At 40.9% G+C, this 20,132-nt stretch overlaps 1 protein-coding gene across 3 annotated transcripts in view; it reads left to right on the top strand.

The window, feature by feature from the left end:
* UNC80 (unc-80 homolog, NALCN channel complex subunit) overlaps nucleotides 1–20,132 on the top strand; it is a 131,877-nt gene that overhangs the window by 41,032 nt on the left and 70,713 nt on the right. For all 3 annotated transcript variants that reach the window (XM_072874364.1, XM_072874362.1, XM_072874365.1), the window contains exons 22-25: nucleotides 4,580–4,752; nucleotides 10,832–11,044; nucleotides 15,373–15,508; nucleotides 18,066–18,199. In XM_072874364.1, coding sequence (XP_072730465.1) covers nucleotides 4,580–4,752; nucleotides 10,832–11,044; nucleotides 15,373–15,508; nucleotides 18,066–18,199 — 656 coding nt within the window. The remainder of the gene's footprint in view (nucleotides 1–4,579; nucleotides 4,753–10,831; nucleotides 11,045–15,372; nucleotides 15,509–18,065; nucleotides 18,200–20,132) is intronic.

Raw genomic sequence — 20,132 nt, forward strand, 5'->3', positions numbered from 1 at the left:
CCTTCTTTCTTTTGTTTTGATTTAGAAAAAAACTCGAGTAAAGTCAATTTTTTAGAAAATCAAGACTATCCAAATAAATTATGCAAATACAACGTTTGGGCTTTTTAAATCAAATTGAATTTGGTCAACACACTTGAAAAATTAATGCTTGCTTCAAAGCACTTATTCAGTTCAAAATTAGGTGTCTAAATCTTTCATTGCCTAATATAACAATGGGTGTTCCATCAGTTTTTTTTGTTTGGTTGTTTTTTTTCCCAATTTGTGACCATTTGACAGTTTTAGCAAAGATCAGCACTGATGAAATGGAAAACCCTGCACAAACCTTGTTATAATTATCTCTTTTCTTCTGTGTTTGCATGTCTAGTGTCTGCATACCATTTGTTAGGGATGCTGTCCCTTTTTCTTAGCACACAACATAATAACAACACTACTTTTCCTTTCCACAAAAGTATATTTCATTGCAATGCATTTTCAAAATCAGCAATGTTTGAAAAGTGCCTTTACAAATAATACAAGATCATAGTATATTCTGTTTTAAAATGTCATACAATCATGCACATGCTCATGTCCTCAGCTCAGAGCTCATCCTTGTTGTCAGGGAGACAACCTTGTATCTTGAAGTGCTGTTACTGTTTTTTCAAGAAAATCCAACCCGACTCCCAAAAACACACAAAAAGGAGTAGATTTTCTTTTACACCATGATTTCTGTAGCTTTACAGTATATGACATTCTCTGGCATTATGTTTTTTATTTTCTGACATTACATTTTGACACTGCATTGTATGTATTTCACCATCATCTATCCCAGACCTGCAGTGTTATGCATGTAAGGCATTGTTCAGGCAAGTGATACTCGCAAAGTATGAGCATACTTCACCAATGTAAACTGGTCATCATTCTACCACTGCAGAAACACTGGTGGTGGTTTTCAACTAGCTCCTAGGTGAAAAGTATCGTTCCTTTAGAAAGAGAATGCATCAGCCCATCCACTTGTTGTAGCTTGGTAGCTGAAGGTGAATGCCCCCACAATGGAAGGAACCGCATTGTTTTCTTCATCCACTGCTTTGTGCTGAAGTAGGTGTGAAATCCTTCCACCATATTTTCTCCCAGCTCTTACTGGAAACAAACAACTGAGGGGCAGTGAGATCTTTATAAACTGCCACAGCTGTTTCTACAGTGCTCATGTGAGATGTCCTTCATATTTTCTTGTAGGAATTTTTTTTTTTTTTTTCATCTTGCTATGCTAGTTTTATGCCACTGTGAGTTTGCTTCTGCCTGGAGTGCCCATATTCTTGATTTAACGGCACAGATGTAGTCTTGGCCCTGTGAGCGTCAAAAGCCTTGTTCACTATGTGTGGCACAGCTTATGTCTATAGAAAACTCAGATGACACATTAGTGTTGGCTTTTTGAACTTTGGAATTGTTGTCCATACCTCAGCCTTCTGTAAGTAACATCAGAATTTATGTAATTAATGAAGAGAACTTGAAACGCCTTTTATATGCCTGTGAGAGAAGAGATGTACTTGACACATGCTTGGTTTTGACATATGCATGCATTAGAAATACCATAATAAAAGTATTTCTAACCCATAACATGCAATGGGTTAAAGACAGAGACCCTTGCATGTTAGTATGAGAAACAGGCAAATTGTCCAGTGACGTTGACAGGGAGGGTTGGGCTGTTGCCTGATCACTAACTGAAGCAAAGGGAGGGGATTTAAAGTTTTCAAGGCAAAGTGTGACAGTTAAGGAAGTTGTATCGCCATGGCCACAAGGATCTCTGGTATGCAATGAAAGCCACATACCATTAGCAAAAATATTAGAGTAGTTGTACATGCCTGTGTGTATGTACTTGTATGTGCGTAGTGAAATCGATGTGAGGCTTTTTCAGGGTGGAATGGTTTATAACACAGAACAGCAACGTTACAGAGGGCCTTCAAATTTCCAGTGCTTCTGTGTCTTCCATAGAGATCAAAAGGTTTTATGTGCTTATGGAGAAGAGAATAAAAGCCTGTTGAAGGTGGATGGGCATACTATTAAATCCCTCAAGGTCTGACCCTAAAGCATTGTTTTGGAACCTATTTCTGCCCTCCCATTCCTGTCATTCATGATGCTATGCCATTACTTTGCTCATGCTTTTTCCATGTGGTGTTTCCTCTTGTGTTTTTGGGTTTTTTAACATAGTAGACCAAATTTAAAAGAAAACGGGGAGAGGAGAAATACATTACAGTAAAAAAATAATAAAATGTAGAATAATTTGTCACATCATTTATGAATTTTAATCTTCATTGTGATATATCATCTAGACCACTGGAATTTCTGTGTTGAATATGTATGTAAGCATACGTATGTGTGTGTGTGGGTGTGTATCTGTATGTGTGCATATGTATACATATATATACACAAATATATGCACATTCATGCATAACAAAATGTTTATTTTAATGATCTTTTTACTTATACTAAGAACACAGCTTATATACAGAAGTGAGTTACAGTATGTTTACATGAGACCCTTAACGTTCCTTCAGGCACTTACTGAAGACATTGTGGGTGACCATAGAAGTTGCCAGGGTGTTCAAGGCATACAGCACAGGCGAACCACACAGCGTATGCTTGCTCCGAGGCGTGATCTCGCATTCGCACAGGAAGAAACTGTGGGGGCGGGAGCTTGGGCATCCAGTGTCCTCCTATGTTACGAAATGGTCTCTGCTCACTGCGTGAGATTTTCTGCAGGGCTGAGTCACATTAACATTAAGCCAGTGAGGGCTCCCCTGCTTACAGCAAGGCTACTCCAGGATGGGCGTAGTGGTGGAGGACAGTCAACAGCTGCCTCTGAAAGATTCTCTTGCAAAGCTTCAACAAAGTGCAAGGCTAGGACTGCAAAGGGCTGCAGTGATAGACTGTAGGTAGTACCACAGAGCCCAGAGGGACAAAGCCTCTGCTAGATCTTTATAGTGGGGGTTAGGGAGATGCCTTAGGCATGCCTTTCTGTATCAGAAAGTCAAGTTTCTATTCTTTATCTCATACAGGCACAGCCCTAACAGGGCCCTGAATAGGAAACATTTGTTTGTACCTCAAATGAGTTAGTGTTACAACAGCCATAGCAGGAAGGCTCAGATAGCATGCTACAGGCTATAAGGAAACAGGAGGAGTTGGAAGAAAAGGGTATTTGTGCCTGCTCATTTATGTAAGTGTTCTACCTGTTCTTTCTACTTTCTTTGTTTATTTGTTCCATTTTGATGAAATACTTCCCAACATAGGAACATTTTGTTTACTGGAAAACTATGTACAGCTTCACTGGAGAGAGAAAAGCCACAGATGTCGTAAAGAAGTCTCTTGAAATTTGATATACCTCTGTCTTCAGGGGAAAAGTGAAGATCTTACATTGTCATTTTCTGTTGTGACTATTGTTTGTGGTACATAAGTGCTTTCCAAGTAATTCTGGGGAGTGGAATCTCAAAGGGACTTTGAGTTTCAGCCATTCTTCTTTCCTGAGGAAGGAGAAATCACAAAGTCCTGTAGAGCTGACGTTTTGACTCTTGTCTTTCAAATCCATGTTTAAAGCCAATCTTGAATTCTCCACTCGGTGTTCTCTTCTTCAGTGCTTTATCCTTCAGTATTCTGTAAACTTTTGTATTTTCACATGTAAACAGGGAGAGTATTATGGATAAAGAGAGAAAGCCTAGAAGCTGACTATTCTTGTTTTGACCAGCCACCTTGGCCTTGAAACTACTTTCCTGATTTCTCATCTGTGTCTTTCTGCCACTCTCTCAACTCTGGGTACCGACTGCGTAATATCTTCTGCATTCAGAAGTGTTCATTCCAATCAGCAATGGGATTAGTTGATTTATTATGTGAACTCTATACATGGAGTTTAAAATTTTGCTTGAAAGAAGCCCTGGAGGGGGGTGCTAGCTTCATTTTCAAAAGGAACTCTTATTAGGGAGCTTTCCATCCCAAAGAGTGCAAGACACTTCAAGGGAGAGAGGCTAGAATGATGATGATACCTAGGAGCTGAGTCCAGTTTGCAGAAGATGTATGCCTAAAAAAAGGACAGTACTTAATTTCCACATAGAACATTTCCAGTATTTGCTACTGATTTTTCTGTCCTAGTAGATGATATATTACTAAATTAATACTTGAGGAATAAGGTTCATGCGTGCTCCACTTCAAGGTAAACTTAGAGGCAATAGAGAAGTAAGATAAGAGATTATTCAGGAAAAACAGACAGTAAGCATGATGTTCTGTGCTAAAGAGGTGGAGAGGAAGCGCCATATTCTGGTTCACCTATGCTGGAGTAGGTCCTGGGCTTCCACACTGAATATGGTGGAATTGTTTTGGGCAGACATCAGTATGACCAAGACCAGGATCCGGCTTGCTGTACGCCTATTTCACGGAAGTCATGAATATTGTAAAAATGCCCCTGTTATCTTCAAGATAGTGCATCAAGGTGAGGAAGGGATTTAGACCAAGACTATACTCATCAGGGGTTTTGTACCACTTTTTTTATTGGTGAGAGACTGTGTTCCCTTCTCCCTACCCCTCCCTGCATCCCCTCTGTACTCTCTACCTCTAGGTTGCCATAGCTTTGATGATCACTTGACCTCCAACCAAGAAGGAGGAAAATCCAAGAATGTTGTGAACCTGGGAGCAATCCGCCAAGGCATGAAGCGCTTTCAGTTTCTCCTGAACTGCTGTGAACCAGGCACTATCCCTGATGCCTCCATTTTGGCAGCAGCCCTAGATCTTGTAAGTCATTCGTTGGTGTATTTTTACCTGCTGAGTGAGAGCATGTGCATACGTGGTGGTCCGTTGTCATTCACTAATGCTGTTCATGCCCGCACAGAAAGCAGGTAAAGCATCACAGCAATGCCAACTGGTGTTGCTGTTTTTAGGTGGAGTTTTAGCACCTGTGACTGGATGAGTATGCAGACAAAATGGATCTTTTTTTTATTACATGGCTCCCTGTAACTAGATTATTGCCAGCACAAAGCTTTTATTGTCAGACTTCAAATTTTGCTCACAGACATTCTGCTTCTGCTCCTAGTGTCAATAATAACCTACAGAATAAGGATTGAAGACTGGATAACTACCTGGAGAGGCATAGTAATTCCACTCAGGAGTTCTGACAGAGTTATAAATACATTAGGCAACACTGAACTATTAGTCACTAGAGCCAGTCAGTGGAAAAACCTTCAAATGTCAGTGTGCATGCTTTTAAATGCAGATATTGCTAATTTGCAGATCCAAATCACAGAAGTGACACAATTCAGTCCCTCCTTCCTGACACTGAGCGTCTCTCCTGTATCTCCCTCCTTCCCTTCCTTGCAGCTGCTGGTTTTTTAACAGTGCCTTCCATTTCTAAAGCAGTGGCCTTCAGCCTGTGGTTCATGGGCCAGTGGGGTTCTGTGAGGTGCTTATGTGACAAACACAAGAGTGTGACAAAGACAGCTATGAAAAGCCAGCCAATTATTAGTAACTTCTCTGCACAGTGCTCTTCTGCTTTATTCCATAAGTGTTTGGATGTCTGCAAACTTTAAAAAATTGAAAGCCACTGCTCGCAGAGCATCCACATCCTCTCTATCCCTTTGTCTTCCCACTCCTCACCACTTGCCTCTTTGACTGTCATGCCATTTGTGCTTATATTAAGTTTTTTTGCTTGCTGCTGGAGATGTCAGGCTCACGGACTCTGCCATTCTGCCAGTGCTGTGCCCTGACCTGTGCTGCCTTGTCTGCTCCATAGTTGTAGGGATGATACACTCTGTGCACCACGCCTTTATACATTCTTAACCTTGCACCCTTAGGCTGCAGATTCAAGCAAGTCTGCATTAATATTGGCCCAAAGTTGTTGTTGCTATCCATTCACATCTAGCTTTACTGTTTGGACTGGTCCCCGTCCATCTTCCAGTAGACGGTTGTTTTCTTCACTAGTTCCCACTCTTCCTGTTGGAGATTGTTGGCCCTCTGGCTGGAAGCTATGGAAGCAGTGGCTGACAGGAAAGCCTGTCTCATGCTCTCACAGTCAGAAGTGGTTCCTACCAGTCAGGGTTGCAGTGAGCTCAGAAGGTGGCTTGGGGAGATAGTCACTCCTGCCGTGTGTGCTGCACAAAGACAACTTCATTCTTCGAGACTGCCAGGCTGCCATCCCATTATGAATTCTAAACTAACACAGGGAATGTAAGGTGCGTGGGCAGGGAGGCACTCATTGCTGTCAAGTATGTCACTAAGATCCTTCTGGGGATGTGCTATTCTGTGTGCTAATAAATCAGACGATAAAACAGGTTTAGCAATTATGTCCCTATTGCTTGTAAGTGTCATTTCTTTTTTAAATTTGCCAAAAGCTTAAGCCACAGACCAACTTACTCTGTGCCTGTGTATGAAGTCAACTGAAAACTACTGGTCAGAGTGAACTGTTTGAAGATGTCTGTTCTGACTTCCAGAGCTGGCTTTTACAAAATAGAGTTTGACTCTGTTTCCTTTCTGCTGAATGATGCAGAAGGCTTTGGAATCAGAATTTGTAGAAGTTCCGCAGCTAAAGATGAAAGAAGCCTTGTTCTAATTACAGACTTGGAAGACTTCTTACAAGTACCTGCTCAGCTGGTATTTTGTCTACAAAGTATTGGAGATATATGGAAGTTAAGAAGTCACATGCACTGCAGGTTTCAAAAGATGACAGCTTGTTATCTCACTGTATTGCTTAATGGCAATGTATGCTGTTATGGAAAATTCCCACATTTTATGTCAATAGAGCACACCCAACAGAAAACATTCTGTTTGTTTAACTTTTGTTTTCAGGCTTTTGAAGTAATAGTTTGAATCAGGTTTCATGCAAATTAAAAGCTTCTTAAGTCATTTTATCTAGCCTAGTTGCTATGGCAACCTTTAAAAAATGAAAGGCAAACAGCTCCAGTTTCAGTTCTTTCATAAACTTTTTCAGCATGCTTTTTCATGCAGATTTTCGAAATTCCATTCTTATACTGACTTCAAGATCTTTGATCAGCCTGGATTTTTATACAGGTTTGTCACAGTGATTTAAATAAATTAGGACAATGAAACAAAAGCTGCATCCGTATGGAGATAATGATTTATTTATATATTAAATTGAGTGTTGCCTGAGTTTTAGAAAGTACGTAGTTAACATATTTTCCCAGAAGCAGCATCCATCCTTGACTGAATTTTATAAAACTACAATCAAGTTGCGGCTTTGCAAACATTCAATGACAATTGATAATACGTTGCAGGCAGTTTCATCCTTATGTCACCAGCTTAAATCCAGACTTGGCAATAATAAAATTGATTTTCTTTCCCTTTTTAAGAAACTTTGGAAGTTGAAAGGCAAGTAATACGATATTTCAGTCTGTGGTCAAGTTTCTGCAGAGAGTTCCAATAAACCACTGTCTAGCATTGTATAAAGATGTTACCTAAAGTATCCTGATTAGACTAGTGTAAATGACTCAGGTGGGCAAATACAAGCTTTCCTTTGACCAGCTTAGCAATGTGTGACACCTATCACCATTACGCTTCTCCCATAAGATGTGTGAGCTGATGTGTTCTAAAATGTAAATCTCTTATCCTTGTTGAAATGCCATAATGGCACTGCTTTATGGCAGGGTTGTGTTTGAGAGGACCTACCAAGTATCGGGAGGGCAGAAGCGAAGTCCAAACTGCAAGAATACTTGCCAGTATCCTGACTCCATGTCACCAGGGGTTTTAGGCAGGCTCTGTCGTTCCCATGTCCCTGTTTCTATAGGAGAAATATTTGTCCGTAGGAGGGCATATGACCTGGAAGAAAATCAGAAATTGCTCCAAACAGGTCCCCAGAATAGATGACTGGGAACAGAAACAAAGAGCTGCATCATGGATTGTACTTGACCATTTTTAGATATAATCAGAGAGATTTGAAGTAACATTTTTGAAGCAATTCTCCTAGACATTGGATAATAATTTACTCACCTGTCTTCATATACCTGCTAAGCTACTTCTCATGCCAGATTTATCTTGTGGCTAGACAAAGCAGAGCTATCCAGTCAGCATCTTTTGATAGTACTTGAATTTACTTTATTTACTCTAAAAGTAGATTGTTGCTATTTTGCTTTGTTGTTTTTTCCTTGAAGAGACCAGTGGAAATTATTTTTTGCTCAAAGTGCCTTTCAGAGTATAAGAAAGGGCACAAGAAAATTACCACTGGTTGATTAGTCTTATAAAATTAATTGTCCTTGGAAACAAAACTGGACCTAAACACTCTGCAGTCATAAAACTCTGCAGAATCAGCTGTACTTGAACAGTAATGTGATGCTGTAAAATTCCAAATCCATTCTGTATTTGCTCCCTCCCACCCAGGTCATTGCCTTGGCTGTTATTAGTACAAATCAGGGTATCTGTTGAACAGTTCTAATGGGAGTACTTGAAATTTTGTTAAGAAAATGGTGAATTCTTATTTATGTCAATTTATACAGGACAATTTATACAGTTTTCAAAATGCAAAGCAATATAGTAGGTCTGATGTTAAAAGTGGACTTGTGAACAGTTTCACAGGCATGGGCAGGCTTGTGAGAGTATTGCTGCTGTGTTAAGTTTTGACAGTGACCATGGTAACTTGTGTTCTTTTCAGCTATGCATCGCCTGCCTGATTCATTTCTCTCCATTTGTGATGTGTTTCTCTGTGGTGTGAATCCATCCTTGTCCATTCTGTCACATCTTCATCTTTCTCTTGCTGCTGCTTCAGGTTTCTCTGAGCCTCAGGTAAGCAATCACAGGGAGCTTGTGCCCCATGATGTTCAGAAAGTCCTCCTTCATGCAGGAGGTCTTTTCAGTGATTTTTAATTTGGAATTCCTGCTCCAGGACACACTCCTCCTCTTCACCCCCCCATCCGCTATATCCTCCTTTAGTTACAGTAGTTGAGTACTTCCATAACATCTACAACGTGTATCTTTGCAAGATTCCTATATGCTAAGAAATTGTGACTTTACCAGTGGTGAACTAAAACAGGAGGAGGCTAAGGCTGGGGCTTCATCTTTTCATGTATGTTTCCATGGTTAAGGTTTTACTCAGCGAGAATAAAAGAATAAAATTCTCACCTATTCTGTGTTCCATATTGCATGTGGGCAACGAGTAATTTGTAATGGTTTTTCCAGCTGCTAGATATTAGTTTTGTTCCTGGTTGTCAGTGACTGTCTGGCTTCAGATTTCTGCCTTCCTCGTCAGAACACTGGGCCAGCTTTAATGTTTTAGTTCAAGAGAATTGCTAAAAGATTGCTATTTTGTTCCAACATTTGAATAAAATATGAGCAAAAAGCTGCAACAGGATGTTGTGTCAGGAAGCAATTAACATGTTTTCTTGTTAATGTAGACAAAACATAATCCTTTTCTTTCTTTTTTTTTTTTTTGCCAGTCCCCTAAAAGGCATGACTTTTTTCAGTCCTGTTGGTCATAATTTCTGGCTGTAAGTTTAGCTGCAGTACAGAATTTCTTAAATCAATTCCCCAACTTTTGGAGCATTGGTCCAAAATTGCTTGCTTTCAACTTTTGATTAAAGCACTATTGGAGACACTCTTTAATAATGTTCCACAGACCATCTTCCATAGTCTCAGGGCCCATCTGCTATTTATGGACCACAGATGAGGAACCTCCCCTTATAAGTAGATGCTGATCTGTTTAAATCATCTCATTAAAGCTGTGAGCATCTAAATGTGTGGAATACACCTGTTTGTGGCCTGTGAAATCCCTGTTAGGGAACCTTTCAAAACCAGCTTGTAAATTGTGGACATGTTGTATTCTTAGTTTTACAACTTGCTGGCCACAGGGATTTTTGCTTGTGAAAATTGCAGGAAGGGGGGGAGGGAATGGAATTAAATGGAAATGAGGGGAAGCATTTGCTTTTAGTCACTTCCCTTGTCTGTAAAGATGTTATTTTTGCAGAGTTGTAGACTGCTGGGAAGAAATCTCCTTCCTGAGTCTAAGCTACCCTTTAGGAAACAAATTACAGTCTCCATTTTTGAACATATTTGAGAGTTTCAGAAGCATTCTTTATTGGTCTAACATGGATCCTGCTGGGAGATTTAATACAAACTAAGATACACTCAATATCATTTCTCCCATTAAAGAAAAGTGCTCTTCCCAGCTGGGGGTAGGAGGATTTTCTTCTGGAAAATAGTCAATCACTTCAGAACTCAGCTGCCTGATGTTATGTTTCAGTACTAAATTGTCTGATGCTTGCTAAGGCCATTGAAGTTAGGCCAGTGAACTTTTGTTGACTTAGTAATGGATTTCACTCTCCATATCTGCTTGTTATAAGTGCAAAATAGCACTCTTCCTAGTTTCAGCAAGCCTCCATTCATGCTTCCACCCCCAAGATGCACAAGCAAACTTAACATGACAAATGCTAGGATTCATGTGGCCATGCTGCCATTTGCGCTTGCAATATTTGCAGCCTACTAGCGAAGGTGAAAAGAAAACTTGACTCATTCCTCCAGTAGAAGTATCAGATGCATGCTTCTGCTTTTTGGCAGTTACATGGTTTCTGAAAGAAAGGATTACAGAGGGATAGTGAAACAAGGTTGTTTTTAAATTTATAATCTAGCTCTTTCTGCCCCTCTAGTGGTTGGACTAAGCATAACTGTTCAGTGTTTATAAGCCTTGGCTTTATTAGCTCAAGAGGTGTGACTCAAGGCAGAGATCCTGGTTTCAGACTCTGATGGAGGGATGGCTCAGTCTGTGTGACTCCATGGCAAACTTGCAAAGCAATCGATTAAAGCCCAAAATCCCCTAATGTTCAGAGAGATTTTCCAATGTATTTGTATTTAAGGTGATTTTTTGCAAACATTTCAGGAAGCTCCTGTAGTGGCGAGAGCAGCCCTGTTCCTCGAGTGTGCACGCTTTGTTCACCGCTGTAATCGTGGCAACTGGCCCGAGTGGATGAAGGGCCACCATGTGAACATTACTAAGAAAGGCCTGTCCCGTGGGCGTTCTCCTATTGTGGGCAACAAAAGGAACCAGAAGCTGCAGTGGAATGCAGCTAAGCTCTTCTACCAGTGGGGAGATGTAAGTGTTTGTTTCTCTTCTACTTACATTAAAAAAAATATACCAAAATGTAAAGGTAATTGGATCCTATGCAGAATTTCAGTTCCAGTAAAATGGGGACTCGTAAGCCTCCCTTCCAACTTGCACTTCACAGCCTGCCAGGATCAGCTCTTCTCCTAATGGAAACAGACTTTGTTAGGACATAACAGTGTCCCCTTCCTTCCCCTCCCCCTGCCATGTTCCCTCTGAGGATCCATTTGGTCCACTCTCCCATTTCCAGCACTTGTCATATGTGAATGCCTAAGGCAGAGTAAGAGCACAGGATGTGATACTACTTGCTTTTTTCTAGCTTCCAAATATTTTTAGCCCAGGGCTGCTTGGATGGATTTATCTTTGACGTACTTGTTCAGTCTCTCTTTGCACCCATACAAACTGTTAGCACTCATCATTCTTTAGCAAGGAATTCTACAGGGCTACTACATGTCATCTGAAGAACTGTCTCTGTTTTGAGCTTGGCTCCTTCAAGTTTTATTTGATGGTGATCTCTTACCATACTAGGCAATTGCCTTGTCTGGCCCTGTCAGTGCTGCTTGCAATTTCTTTGGAAGCCCACCAGGGTTTACCTCCTGAAGTTCTGACGCTTATTGCAAGTAATTTCACACAATTCAAAATAGTGGGAGAAATTCCTTTGACCTCTGTGGTGCCTGTTACATATGTCTATCTGGAAGTGAGCTTTGTGCTTCTCACCTCTTTTCACAAAACCAGAGATTTTTACAGTGAGCATCATGATAAAAAAAAATAAATAACCAACCCATAAAATCCAAGGCTCAGGGGAATTTGAAAACCATGTATTCTGCAGTCTTGGGGTACTTACATAAGCCTTGTGAAAAAAGTCTTGCTGACCTGTATTCTCCTAGATTAAACCAATGCGTGCTTCTCAGTGGAGCACATTGTAGGGAACCTTGAGCTCATGCTGACCATGTCAGTGCATTCCCACTGCAAAACACAGCCCAGGGCGAGAACCTAGCTTGGGTCTGAGCACCCAAGCTAATGAGCTTTGTCTCTTGGCAGCTCTCCTCCTTCCATTCCTGAAGCTAATTCAGGGAATGCTACCTGGGCACCCTACTCTGTTATGTCTCAAACACAGGTGACTATCTTAATAACAGCATAGATACCAAAGTTCCTTGAAAAAGTACATAGTGTGAACGTATTTGCTTCTATATTCCATGAGGTCAACACCTTAGCCTAACCCCTTTGAGGAATCCTTCCAAGTGGAGAACATACAATTACATAGTCCTTGTATTTTTGCATGCATTGCTGACAGTCAGGACTATCCATCTCTGTGTGCACTTTATGCCTCTAGACATTCCTTTTCTTCAGATTCTGACAAAATGGGAGCAAGCAAGTCAGTAACCATTAGAAGCCAGTTAGATTCCCCATCAGCTGCCATTTTTAGAAACTGAAATAGCCTGACCTGGGAAAAGTCCAGGAAGGTTTTCTTTTAGAAATGTTCAAGTACCACCATATGATGAAAGATCACAAGAAAGGAGCCAGGGAGATCTGATGGCAAGCAACTTAGCACCATTCTTTTCCCCTTAACTTTAATGGCACCGTAAGGCATATCTGGATGCATTCTCCATGCTAGGAATAGCATGTGTTTGCTAGCTGCTTGGGAACACCCCAGAAAGGAAAGGCATTACTTTTACTTTACTGTAAGGCAGGAGAAGATTTGGAGAGTAGTCTTTACCATGCAAATTTATTTTCTTTTACTGCAAGGCATCCTACCACCCATGAATATTTCTGTTTCTTCTCACTGGAGGCTAGGACAGTATAATTACCCACAGCATCACTGGCCCCCAAACAGACTCATGCTTTAGGATTGGTCTGCACCTAGCACTGCTGAGGTGCAGTTCCTTTATGTCCTTTATGTTGAGTGCTGGGCAAGGCTCTGGCACTGCTTTTACCTTCCAGAAGCTCTTTCAGATGAAGGTGGCTGCAAGCATAAGTGGCAGCCACCAGCCAAGGCTGTAGGGCTGGGACTCTGCAAGCTGTGCTCCTCAGATGGCTGCTTTTGTTGGCTCTGACCAGATTCCAACCAGATAGGCTGAACTGTGAGGAGAAACAGCTTTCTGTGGCTGTACTACAGGCACCTGCTGCAGAACATGATGCCATTTCTGTGTGTTAGCCTGCCCATTTCACCGTGGGCCATATCAGCATGAAGGGCAGAATGATGGTGCACTCACATAGCTCCTAAAGAAGCTCCAGTACCAAGAAGATGGGGTACCTCCCCCAGCCCATCTCTGCCTCCATGCTACCAGATCCTTGTCAACACTACAGCACACCATCCTTGCTGCTTGGTGGCAGCAGGGCTGGAATGAAGATACTTGGACAAAGAGAAAAGAATGTATTAGTCTCTGAATGCACTGAGACCTTGTTCTGTTTTTTTCTTGCAGTAAATAAGGCTGGAAATTTGTGCTAATTATGGATCCTTGCTTGTCCGTCATTGCTTGCTAGTTGTGATATACAGTGCTATTATCAAAGTTTAGTGAGACCAAGAATGAATGTAAAACCTTTTTTCCCCACCCAACTCCTTTAATTCAGCCTCCCTAACAGCCATCAGAGGATAACAGTGGTAAACCCTTTCCACATGAGGTGGCATTTGGACTGCCTGTAACAGTGATCAGCCTATTGAATCATGCAATATCACTTGTTATGCTGTCTTTTAAAATAATACAATGTTAAATCTATTCTGATTGGGTTAGTCTGTCACTTCCTTTGGCTTCTTCTGTTAAGAGGCATTTTCTTTTAAAGTGTGGCATGCTCTCTGTTTGCTAGGAAAACCAAGGATAATTCATGCAGATAATACATGTTAGGAATTCAGTGCTCATTAGTTAGGATGCTGTGGGATTATGTATGATTACTTTAGTATTAGGGTGGACAACATAGCATAAATAATATGTGATAAATTACTGCTTTGCAGAGAGGCAAGCAGAACATTTCTTCTTTTAAATGCCTGAAACATGAAAGGGGAAAAAATTGTGAGAGATGTGGAGTTTATTTAGCAATGTTCAGGCTCATAGATAGCTGAGATTGGCAACTATTTGCATCAGCTTGAAAACCACAACAATACCACCTTATTCTCTTCGTGTAGCAGTCTACGCTCTTCATTGTTGCTGGATTTCACAGGAACTGCTTAGTAGGAAGGAAGAAGAGCCATACTAATACCTGTTTGTGACTGTTTATCTATTCCTGCTTTGCTTCAGCTGAGATGGGAAAATGATGTAGTGCTGGCATGACCATCAGTGCTGACTTGTAGAAGATTCAGAAATCCTCTGTAATATCTTTTTCTGAAACTATCCCAAAACCAAGGAGGTCAAATGGCAAGTGCTGATGAAAACTCAGTAATTAAACACATTTCCTCCCTCACAAAGTGATGGCATCCAGGATAAAGTTTTACATACTTGTCTGTGTTCTCTTCACCTATCTGCAGCAAAGAAAATGAAGAAAATCCTTAAGAGCTCTGAAGTGTCTTAGCAGGAAAGCATTCATCTTGCTAACACACCCTCATCTGTAGCTTTGCTGACAGCACGGTGAGGGCTGTTTACACGCTGATAATGATGCTGGCAAACAGCCACGAATAAACGATCAATGCTTTTCTGGAGAATGTAACAATATTCAGTGGAAATCTGTCTGTCTGTGTTCTTTACATGGATCCCCTCTACACCATTACCCATGCACCTTTCCAGCTTTTAGATGCATACTGTCAGCTCATTTTTGGAAAGTGCATCAGGCAGTCTCTCCTTTAAAGATGGAAGCAGGCTTTCCCATGGGCATTCAACATTTTTGTGGAGGAAACAGGGACTGTTACTGAATACCTAAGTCACAAGATAGTTTCTCAAATGGAGTTTAAGTTCTTAAACAGTTTCTTCAATATTCTGGGTATTCTCAGACTTGACAAAAATCTGGCACACATATATCAACAGAGAAAGAAAAGTGGAAGAAATTAATACAAAATAATGACCTAATCTCCTCCTGCCTATCATGTGCTGGTTTGGGGATTTTTTTTGTTATTTAACCAAATCTGCAAAAATTTTTCATCCTGAAATTTGGCGCTGTTTCCAAATTTTGGTTGAAAAAAGGAGGGAAATAAATTATGGTTTTGGTAGCAATTGATCTTCTATCATCCCTTTCTCTACTTTACTGCATTTTACAAGCAATAAAAATAAAGCCAGGACATTTTGTTCTGGCTGGAACATCTCCACAACCTGCATGGGGCAGAGCCCTTGACCACCAGTGAGCTGGGCTGAAATTCTCACCTCCTTGTGCTTTCCCTTTCTCCTTGTCTGCAGGCAATCGGTGTCCGCCTCAATGAGCTGTGCCATGCTGAGAGTGAGAGCCCTGCCAACCTGCTGGGCCTCATTTATGATGAGGAGACCAAGAGGCGCCTGAGAAAGGAGGATGAGGAAGAAGACTTTTTAGATGACAGTAAGGAGACTCCCTTTACTACAAGAACCCCCGCTTGTAAGAACCTCTGCTTTAGGAGCACTTAATTTTTCTTCTCTTTTCATCCTTTTGCCACCCAGCTGTATTTCCCAGTCCCTCACCTTCACCCCAGCTTCCTCCCCTGTTCTTTCCGTGCCTGGATGTACAACATGACAGATGGGTAGCAGCACCGAGAGACTTTGAAGGAAAAGGGGGTGAACCCAGGCAGTGAGTTGCAATTCCTGTATACTGGCAACTGCAATTATAAGCAGGGTACTAATTTCTTGAGTCTTGCTGTCACCTGAGTGCCAAAAGTGATTCAGACTCCCATTCTTCCCAGTTATTTCTGCCAAAATATTTGTGTAAGATCAGCTGCTTTTCTGTTTCTTAACATTGAAGAGTCACCTCCTCACCTGATGTGAACTGGCACAGCTCTACCAAAGGCTTTTAAATCTTGAGTTCAGTATATTTGTCTGATTCTCAGGCAGAAATATAGCACAGTGGTATAAAAAGTATCATTAAAAACCTGTATGACAACAAGATGACTAAAACACACACATTTGTGCGTGTGTGTACATACGGGGGGGGGGGGCGTGTCACAGATCAATGATTCTGAAAGACTAGATAGGCATGCAAATTGTAACACACCCTGTGAATCAAAAAGAATTAAGTCAAAACACATAGTGTAGTAGGTGTAGGTGAAGGTGGTAACAAACATTATGTCCTCTCCAGACACCATTTGTATGTACGTGTGTGCTGTACCGTACTGGTTCCTGTGTACATGTACTGTTGTTCACCATTGGATGCAGTGTGCTAGCACTGTTTATGTATCTTCTGGTTTCTTTTTCTGTGGTTCTGTGTTTGTTCTTATCATTGCATAAAGGCCAACTTCAGGGTAGAGAGGAGTAGGTGGGAGCAGTGAAAAGGCACTTGTGGGAAATGATCCCACATGAGAAGGTATTGGCCCTAAGCTAGACCTTCACATGTGCCAGTATGTGGTGTGCCAGCACTAGCAGCTACATGAATGTGGGTGGCTGTTCTGGATATTTTATTGGCCCTTTAAGAGATACAACCAAAGCAGGAGAGTGCCCCCAAAATTTTCCCTCTCCTGAACCATGAATGACTTTTGAAAGGTGAAGAAAAACTGCATTCCCATGACCAAATGACAGAATAGTCTTTCTTGTCCCTGTTCAGCCATTGATAAGGCACTCATAAGGGGATACAGAGCTGCTTTAAAAGGATGGTCTAAGACAAGCAAACAGAGAGAACAGTTTGTGGTCTAGAAAGCCATGTAAAAGCTCAAGTACTCTCCTGAAAGCCAGGGTCTGAAAATAACCCATCTGCGTTCTCGGTGAAGGCAGAGATTTTTCAAAAACTGCCCTGTATGCTGTAGGGAGTAGACTGAGGAGCATAAAATATGCAGTTGGATATTCCATTACACTGTACGTCTCATCTGTATTTTGACAGTACAGGTTATTTTAGTCCCTACAAAGTCCATAATTCATTACTGGTAACATGTACAGAGGAATTAGCAAGCATCACAGAATTAATCTGGTTTTATCTGATCCCTGCGGTGTCTTCTCACTTGTTTGGTTTGGACTGTTTCTTTGCAGAAAGTAATTAGATCACACATGGGGGAAAGCAAGTGAAAACATAACTCTTTCTGAAATGTATGTAGATGGTAATACCAGGCATTATTAAAAAATGGGTGTGGTTAGTTGTTGTCACAACTAATTTTTTTTATTTACTTTTTTTGCTGTCCATTATACTAAATAGTATTTTTCAAATTGATCAAGCACTGAGGAATCCTTCATACTTTTCAAGCTTTGAGTGGCATTAGATGGGTTACAAAGTGTTGGGCTTTTGAAGCTGATTGTTTAGACTCAGTTGAGACAAAATTCAAGTATTTCAATAATCCCTCTTCCCTTTCCCCCTTTGTTTTAGGTTAAGCATTTGAATGTATAATTTGATTAAGCAGTTTGATTTTTTTTTCTTTATTATCTCTAAATAGCATTTGGATTCTGTGCATAAATAAAGAAGCCTGACTTCAAAGGAGGCTGTCCTTTCCAGTTATCAGGGTAGTAATTAATAATAGGCACAGTACCTCTTTGCTGGCTAGTCATAGCTCCATGTATTTTGAGAAATTTTCCTATATTTTAAAGTGGTTCTTTTCTAGAACTGCAGAAGATTCAGCTGAATGCAAAACTGTAAAGGGGAAGAAGGGTATCTGCTTCTTAACCTGTATTTACTTTAAATGAGGTGTATATAAAATGCTGTAAGATCATGTTAGTTTAGTAGATACTCCACCATAATATACTGTAATACATACTATAGTACACTATAGTGTGTTAGTACTATTGCATGTGCTGGTAAATACATGGATTGATATTTGTTTGACTATGTTTTCTTTTAGTGTAGGAAAAGTAGCATAGATAGAAGTCTGGGTTTTCCTCTTTTTTAGTGCAGCTTGCATTGTGCACCATATGTGAAAATGTCCATCACCTCTTGGTTCCAGATTTTGTATCATCTCCTTGCTCACCATAGAAATATTTTTTCCTAGGCACTGTGAATCCTACCAAATGTTGTTGTCCTTTTGCACTGAAAATGGCAGCCTGTCAGCTTCTCCTGGAGATAACCACTTTCCTTCGAGAGACCTTTCCCTACATGCCCAGGCCACGTACTGAGCCTCTTGTGGTAAGTGGACAATACACACTGGAGAGGGAGCCATGCCCACAGAAGTCGATGGGCTCTGTGCCTGTCTGAGGAGAGGTAGGGTGGGGTAATAACTCAAGTGGATCTCTGATGCAGGGAGAAAGGAGCCGATGTCTGGTGAATAGAAGATGGGCAGGGCACATGAAATGGGTTGATTAAGAAGATAGGACTGTGGAAGCACAACATGTACTGGAAGTTCAAGAAAGTTTCAAAATAGAGAAGAGGGCAGCAGATGGATTAAGAAACTGAGTGTGGGGGACCTGAGAGGTGTGGGAGATGGACTGCAGGAAGTGACAGCTCATGTGCTACCTAGCTGATTAGGAGGCCCAGTTGACAGAGAACTGAACGGGGCAGTTAGGAGAAAGGGAAGAGGATGGTTTACAGAGAATTTGCTGGAGCTTAAAAGTTGCAGATTTTTGTCCTGGGTTAGACAACAGAATTGAAGGGACTTGGGGAAGAAAGGAAAGGAACAGAGACAAAGAAGCAAGGAAAGAAATAAACCTCCATGCGACTGAGAGAGGCACAGGCAAATCCTGGCATAAATAGTAAGCTAAATAACTGATTAGGTGACAACTAATTTTGTGAATAGCAGAACCCATGAAACCTGATCTCCAGTGATTCAGTCTTGTGTGGATTCTCTTATGTCTAATAATGTGGTTTAACATTGCCTTCAGCCTGTTGTTTCACAAAATACACAGGCACTCACTTACCTTTTGTCAGACTGGGCTGAAGGAGACCATCAGCTTCAGAGGTGGTTAACATGGAATGAGATGAGAATTGAATGGCAGACACACAGTTTCATCTTTTAAGCCTAATTTCTTTAGGAAATCGGGATAAAAATTATAAAGAAAAAATGAGAGGTTTCCAAGTGAACATGAAGGATTTAGCCCTACTGTTCTGGTTTTTGTTAATGACAGACAGAGATCAAATTTTGCTGATGACAATTGTGCTTGACAGGCTGATTTGGCTGGGCATTATTGTAATTAGGTTCTGAAATTGGTTTCAAAGGCTGTAGATGACCTATGATGAAATGACTCAGCCCCCGGCTATGCAAGAAGGGCAATTTTAAAAAACAGGGATAAATTCAGCAGGAGTCTTCCTAAACACTTTGTTGATACTTTTACCACGTAATAAATGACTGCATCCAAAAGCAGGGTAATACCAGGGTTTAGAATTCATCTCAGTAAACTAGTTAGGCTTGGAACTAAGAATATGTTGGGTAATGAAGGTCAACAGAAATTTGTGCTTTTGTGCCACATAGAAATACAGCTGATTAATAGCTTTTCAGACTTGCATATGGGAGAGAAGGAGGAGGAATTATTCTGTGATGCGTAGGCAGAAGAAACCTTAAGGTCACGTTATGCAAGAGCCTATTAGAGAAAATGGCCATAGAGTGCTTCTTTTAACTTTGTATGGGGAGGGGGTGAAGAGCCAACAACACTCCAGATTAAAATACTAAGTCTCTGTATTTATGAAGTGATGCTTTCTTTCCAAGAGAATCAGGTACATAATGTTAAGGTCCATAAAGCTGAAATTCCAGTAGAGCAAATCTCACTTCCATTGGCGTTTGCAGGCATACTTGTTCCATAGATATGAGCACAGACTTAGCAGCCTTGAAGAACTGAAGCGTTTGCAACTGAACTAGTCCATCCAGACTTACCAGGCTGAGGGCATAAGCACCCTTACCTATGTCTGAGTGAGGTAGGCAGTCCTGACTGAAGTTACAATCAAAGCTTTTTACTGAAGCTGGTGGAGTAGATACAAGCTCACTTTGCAAATGGCTAGGAGTGATGAATATATTCTCTTGAAGCCTACTGCTGCCACAGTAGAGCCAGAGAACTGGACCTTGTCATTTGCTGTGGTGGGAAGTCATTCATTTTAGCTTAGCAGTTGCTGAAGATAGATAGAGTCAGAC

The sequence above is a fragment of the Ciconia boyciana genome, chromosome 10, assembly GCF_034638445.1.
Source record: "Ciconia boyciana chromosome 10, ASM3463844v1, whole genome shotgun sequence".
In the NCBI taxonomy this organism is placed as follows: domain Eukaryota; kingdom Metazoa; phylum Chordata; class Aves; order Ciconiiformes; family Ciconiidae; genus Ciconia; species Ciconia boyciana.